This window comes from Miscanthus floridulus, unplaced genomic scaffold, assembly GCF_019320115.1.
Source record: "Miscanthus floridulus cultivar M001 unplaced genomic scaffold, ASM1932011v1 fs_246_1_2, whole genome shotgun sequence".
NCBI classification, from domain to species: Eukaryota; Viridiplantae; Streptophyta; class Magnoliopsida; order Poales; family Poaceae; genus Miscanthus; species Miscanthus floridulus.
The window spans coordinates 25,784-32,317 of record NW_027096451.1 but is presented as its reverse complement, the minus strand read 5'-3'; the positions used below and the strand labels follow the sequence as shown (position 1 = coordinate 32,317).

Genomic DNA, 6,534 nt, shown 5'->3' with positions numbered 1-6,534 from the left:
AAGGAGCCAAAACAGTAGGCTATAAATAGGTCTACAAAACAAAATATGACTCCCAAGGGAATATAGAAAGATTCAAAGCGCGACTCGTGGCAAAAGGCTTTACGCAAAGAGAAGGGATTGATTACAATGAGACGTTTTCTCCAGTCTCATGTAAAGATTCCTTCAGAATTATAATGGCACTTGTAGCCCACTATGACTTGGAGTTACATCAAATGGATGTAAAGACGGCTTTCCTAAACAGGGATTTGGAAGAAAATGTTTATATGGCACAACCGAAAGGTTTTGTCGTAAAAGGAAAGGAAAATATGGGATGCCGCTTGAAGAAATCAATCTATGGATTGAAACAAGCTTCAAGACAGTGATATTTGAAGTTTGATAGAACGATAAAAGGTTTTGGGTTTGAAGAAAATGTTGAGGACAATTGCGTTTATGCAAAGTTCAGGAATGGAAAGTACATATTCCTAATTTTGTATGTGGATGATATCTTGCTTGCTAGCAGTGATATCAATCTACTAATGGAAACGAAGAAATTCTTGTCCTCGAACTTTGATATGAAAGATCTCGATGAGGCCTCGTTCGTTTTGGGAATAGAGATTCACCGAGACAGGAGAAAAGGGGTTCTAGGATTATCGCAAAAGGCATACATAGAAAAGGTCCTGAAGAAATTTAGTATGCATGCATGTAGTCCTTCACCTGCTCCTATAGTCAAGGGCGATAGATTTGGGGAACATCAGTGTCCCAAGAACCAATATAAAATTGACCGAATGAAAGCAGTACCGTATGCTTCAGCTGTTGGAAGTTTACAATATGCTCAAGTATGTATACGCCCTGACTTAGCTTTTGTTACCGGGTTACTTGGCAGATATCAAAAGAATCCAGGAATTGAACATTGAAAATTAGTGAAGAAAGTCCTGCATTATTTGCAGGGTACGAAAGGCCTCATGTTTACGTATAGAAGATCTGATTCCCTGCAGATAGAGGGGTATTCAGATTCTGATTATGCGGGAGACGAAAGAAAATCCACGTCAGGATATGTATTTACTCTCGCAGGAGGGGCTATATCGTGGAAAAGCTCCAAACAAACTGTAACTACATCCTCGACAATGTATGCCGAGTTTGTAGCATGCTATGAGGCAACGAGGCAGGTGAATTAGCTGAAGAAATTCATACCCGGATTGAAAGTGATTGATGATATAAATGAACCACTGAGATTGTATTATGATAACAATCCAGTGGTACAGTATGCTCACAACAATAGGTCAAGTGGTGCTGCCAAACACATTGACATAAAGTACTATGTTGTGAAAGATAAAGTTCGGGATCATATAATAAATCTTGAGCATATAAGTACAGAGAAAATGCTCGCGGATCCGCTCACAAAGGGCTTACCACCCAACGTGTTTAGAGAACACGTAGCTGGCATGGGTTTAAGGAAAAGCCTATGATACCCGAACATACGAAGGGCCCAAAGAAAGTTTACATTTTAAAATGGAGAAGTGTATTGTGGCTGTTAGTCTAACGGCACTAATTGTTGTGACGATGGGACAGTTCTATGCACTAATTTGTGATGAAATAGGATGGAAACAAGAAAAATATGAATTGAAAGTTTTGAGTATGAAATTAAAGAACGAAGAATAGATGAGAGATCAAGGGAGAGAATGTTAGGATTGATCTCCCACCAGTTAGGCCCAACGGCCTAACTGGGCCTTGTCCTCGCGCCCTGATCGGGGGCGCCCAACCCTACATGGTTGGTGGGCCCCCGTCGCACAGCGCTATAAAGGAAGGTGGGGGCCGGGGCTCGCTGTACGAGGTTGACCGCGCCGCCAGTCACCCCACCGACATCCTAAACCCTAGACCCGATCGAAAGTAGGGACGCTGCCAGCGACGGGAAGTACCACCGACGCCAGCAACGCCACCCGACGCTCACGCCGCCGCCGAGGACGCCACAACGCCACTCCCGCTCCACCGACCGTCGCTGCCGGCGCGCAGATGGCGTCCGTCAACGAAACCCCGGCCGGAGCTTCAACAACTACGGCATTTGACGGTTTGCCACCTATCACCCATCTATCAATCTCTCTGTGAAATCCCGAGCACCTATTCCTATGCTAAGTATCCCGATCCGATGAACATACCTAAGAACACTAAATCTAACAAATATAACTGTTCGCTTGAATTTACTAGTCGGCTTATCAGCTAGAATCTATAGTATTTTTCTCTCACAACAAATTAGTTTCAGTTGGCTTATCAGCTGGCTTTAATACCAGTCGAACAGGAACATATTAGATCAAGCTACCATCTTTTGGCATGCAAATCAAATAAAGATTGCGTCCTAATTTTTTCTTAGCGTGAAGGTAGAGTATGGGTTAATTTAGGTAACTACGAGCAAATAAAAACTGATTTGTAACAAGTAACCAAGAAAAAAAAGATTTCTAGCACTATAGATCTACATGGACACTGTTGATTTTCAAGCATAACAACAAAATTAATTGAAGCCGTCAACATACGGACACGAATACATAAAGATAAAAGAATAGCACGAGCTAGGCCATGTTTAGATGCCCCGAATCGTTGCCGCAAAAACACTGTAGCGCCACAAAAACACTGTAGCATTTTGTTTGTATTTGGTAATAATTGTTCAATCGTTAACTAATTAGGCTCAAAACGTTCGTCTCGCAAAATACAATCAAACTGTGCAATTAGTTTTTGATTTCGTCAACATTTAGTACTTCATGCATGTACCGCAAGTTTGAAGTGACGAAGAATCTTTCTTTTTGCATAGTGTCAAAGTTGGGAATTTGGGAGGAACTAAACACACCCCAGTGTTGAATGGAAAAGATTTTTTCTGAACATGTCGATTGCATAATAACAAGATAAGCTAAAATCAAACATAGATATATAGAATAATCAAATCAGGCTAGTATTCTTGGCACCGTGGTTAACATTGCTCCTGCGCCCTGCCACATGCTGCTCACCTGCCAGCTGCTGTAGCAAATGAGATGCGATAATTTGAGGTAGGAGCAGGGATGCAGGGCACCCGTGCGCAGGCGCAGCAGATCCTCTTAGCTGTTGACTATTACCTTTTTAATTTTCAAGGTTATTTATATCTTTTCTAATTATAATTTATATTAACTACTCTTTCCACTCCAAATTATAAGATGTTTTGATTTTTCTAGATCCATTGATATATATCTAGAAATGTCAAAACATCTTATAGCGAAGGGAGTATTTATTTTGGTATTTTTTTGTCAATTCATTTGGAGACCGATGTTTTAATTTTTTTAGTCTCTTTGTATTCAAAATTTGTCGTTACTAGGTATTTTTCTCTACAAACTCATAGAAAAATCAAATCTATTTTTCTTAATTATTATTCTAAATTACAATTTATTAATTGTGTTAGGACATATTCTTCGATTTAAACTAATCTAATAGATTATTGGTGCATATTCTTTTTATTTAGTCTCATCAATTCTAGGCTCTCTTAACGAACGTGAGGCTCCTTTAAACACTGTTTAACATGATTGTGTAGATTTCGTTTTCTTGTCTTTTTGTTATTCTGTAACTGTTTAGGATTCGACAAAAGTATAACTCCTTTAACACTGTTGTGTATAGATATAATAGATTGTAAATACCACTGGTAAGAAGAAAGAGGACCTTGGTACGACACGAACTATTTTCAGCGAACCGTTAGAAACTTAGAACGTGACCTTTACATTATTCTCGCTCTGTAAAAACTTCGTCGTTTGTTGGCCAAATAAAAATCGAGACGGATCAAACTCAAGAAGCACATCTGATAATTCTGATTTCAGAAGCACGAGCAGACGAGCTGTTCGTACATAGTTCTCGTGACAATCTACAGAACATGTCACAAACTTATATTTGGGCCATGTTTAGTTCCCTCCCAAAATGCCAAATTTTTCAAGATTTTCCATCACATCGAATCTTTGGACGCATGCATGAAGCATTAAATATAAATAAAAAATAAAACTAATTATACAGTTTAGACGAAATCCACGAGACGAATCTTTTAAGCCTAATTAGACTATGATTGGACACTAATTGTCAAATAACAACGAAAAGCACTACCGTATCATTTTGCCAAATTTTTTGGCATCCAAATGGAGCCTTGGTACTAAAAGAAGCTGGAGCACTATACAGCTCCAGGTTGCTCCAGGGCCAAATTATTGGGATCACTGATCCTCTCAGAGAAGCGTACAGCGGTATCCATATTCAACAATGTTTCCAATCAAACGGAGGCGGCTAAGACGCCTTCGAGAGGTCAAAGACAGCGATGAACGGCATCAGGACGGACCCTATCCAGAGCTTCCCGTCCTTCTCCACTTCGCTGACGGCTCTCACCACCTCTCCCTTGGTGTCCTCCAAGATGTCGAGCACCTGGCCCTCGGGGCTGTACTTGATTATCACCGCGTGGAGCTTGCCACCGATCAGCATCAGGAAGTGGTACTTGGCGGGGATCGGGAGGCTGAGGAAAAACTTCCTCAGCTTGACATGGGGGCTCATGAGCCGGGTATACAGGCTTCGCCGGCAGTGGATCGCCACCCAGAACTCGCCCTTCTCGTTCGTCCTCACATTGTCTGGGAATCCAGGCAAGATAGCGAAAAGATCCACAGTGCCTGCCTTCTCACCTTTCAACCAGTATCTGCTCAACCTGTCTCAGAACACAAATATTGAGTCCCTGATATCATAAAGCTGAAATAAGAAAGCTTAAACCAAATGTAAGAAAAAGAGAATACACACCTGTTGCGCGGTCCTTCACAGAAAACGAAGAATGAGCCATCCTTGCTCATGGACACACCATTAGGAAATTGGAGGTTGCGGTGCAGTACTGTCGTTTCCTTTGTCTGTGGGTTATATTTCAAGAGTCTCCCAGAGGGATCCCCAGAGAAAACTAACTGCATAAAATTCCTGAAAATGAATGATTACTGATAAGATATCTAGGTCCTGCAAGATCCAAGGTCACTTGGATCTAGAAAACTTGTTTGCAAATTGAGGAGACAGTAGGTTTTTCCAATATAACAGTGAAAAAAAAACAGAGTGATGCCTAACTCATTGTAGTCACTAAAACAGGCGCTATACATCGAAGTAGAACGGTTGGAGAACCTTATATGACACCAGAACAAGTAAAAGTTACATCAAAGAAAGAATTGATCCATTTAAGGTGTTTATATATATTGTCTCTCTTCAGTTTCATCATTCTTTTGTAGGAAAGCATGTGATTGTACTCCCTGATGGAAAGCATGCTGTGCTGAAGAGATTCTGACAGATCATAGCATAATGTCTAATTTTTACATAAAAAAGAATACACGTGAGAGGTGAGTATCTTTTATAGCATATAAATAATGTCTGTTGCCACAACAATTAGGAGTGAAGGTAAACAAAGTAGAAGTAATCCAATTGTCAAAAAAGAGTAAAGTAATCCAAAGCTGACGATCTTCTAATTTTCCGGTCACCAACCCATAGTCATTACTACTCATTAGGAATCAAGTGAGCATCCAGCCAACCAAGCAGCTAACACGGTAAGATGAAAAATGAAACAACAGCAAAGCAAAGCAGAGGACGAGAGCGAAGGCATGGCATCACAGACCGTCTCTGGTAGTGTATGCTGGAGTCGGTGAAGTAGACATTGCCCTCGTCGTCGAGGTCGAGGTCGTTGGTGAAGTTGAAGCGCACGCCCTCGGCCTCCGTTGCGAGCGGCGTGGCCAGCCCGCCCTCGGGGCCGACCTTGAGCAGGCCGAAGTAGGCGTCGGCGATGTACAGGTCCCCGGTCTTCTTATCGAAGCGGAGCCCGAGCGGGCGGCTGCAGATGTGCTCGTTGGGGAGGTACTCCAGCGGCGACGCCTTGGGCCCGCCGCAGAGCTCCTGCGTCCAGCGCGGGGAGGCCGTCGCGAAGGGGACCCACCGCTCGCCGTCCCAGAAGACGACCCGGCCGTCGGCGACGCCCGTGTACGGCCCGCGGCCCTGAGGGTCGAAGGCGACGCTCTCGGGCCCCTGCACCTCGCCGCGGAACCGCACCTCGGCCCCGCGGAGCCGCTCCCGTTCGTCCGCGTGCGGCGGCATCTCGGCGGGATCGGGGAGGTCGACGAAGTGCGCCTCGAACCCCGGGAAGTCCACCATGCTGCCCATCCGCAGCGGGTCCGTGCCGCAGAACGCCGCCACCAGCAGCGCCGCGGCCGCCACCCACGGCGACGCCATGTTAGCAACCCTCACCGATCTGGGTTCACGCTACGCTCAGGAACACGAGAAGGGGACCACGGGCCGACGAGGTCCCGGTTTGCAGAATATTTCCATTACAGAGACTGGACGAGATATACGTCCTGTTCGCTTGAATTTATCTGTCAATCATGGTATAATGTTTTTCTCTTATAATAAAACAGTATCAACCGACTTATTAGCCGTAGAAACCATCAGCCGAATAGGGCCACTGATAGGTCCTAAGATAAAAAATTCACCTATAGCGAACTTTCTACTATATTTTTACATGACAAAGCAACCACCGTCCAAGATGCTATACCTTCA

At 43.7% G+C, this 6,534-nt stretch overlaps 1 protein-coding gene across 1 annotated transcript; it reads right to left on the bottom strand.

The window, feature by feature from the left end:
* Positions 1–3,928: 3,928 nt before the first annotated feature.
* On the bottom strand, positions 3,929–6,299 carry LOC136530981 (protein STRICTOSIDINE SYNTHASE-LIKE 3-like). The gene is made up of 3 exons (XM_066523683.1): positions 5,603–6,299; positions 4,756–4,923; positions 3,929–4,666 (listed from the first exon to the last, which is right to left on the bottom strand). The coding sequence occupies exons 1-3, from the start codon at positions 6,208–6,210 to the stop codon at positions 4,258–4,260; spliced, it is 1,185 nt and encodes a 394-aa protein (XP_066379780.1). The 5' UTR covers positions 6,211–6,299; the 3' UTR covers positions 3,929–4,257.
* Between the last annotated feature and the right edge of the window lie 235 nt (positions 6,300–6,534).

Excerpts from the sequence above, each read along its gene's own strand:
- LOC136530981 (XM_066523683.1), bottom strand. The coding sequence starts at position 6,210 with ATGGCGTCGCCGTGGGTGGCGGCCGCGGCGCTGCTGGTGGCGGCGTTC. Across the intron at positions 4,924-5,602 it reads AGCATACACTACCAGAGACG|GAATTTTATGCAGTTAGTTT; the intron begins GTCTGTGATGCC and ends ATTCATTTTCAG. Across the intron at positions 4,667-4,755 it reads TGTGAAGGACCGCGCAACAG|GTTGAGCAGATACTGGTTGA; the intron begins GTGTGTATTCTC and ends GTTCTGAGACAG.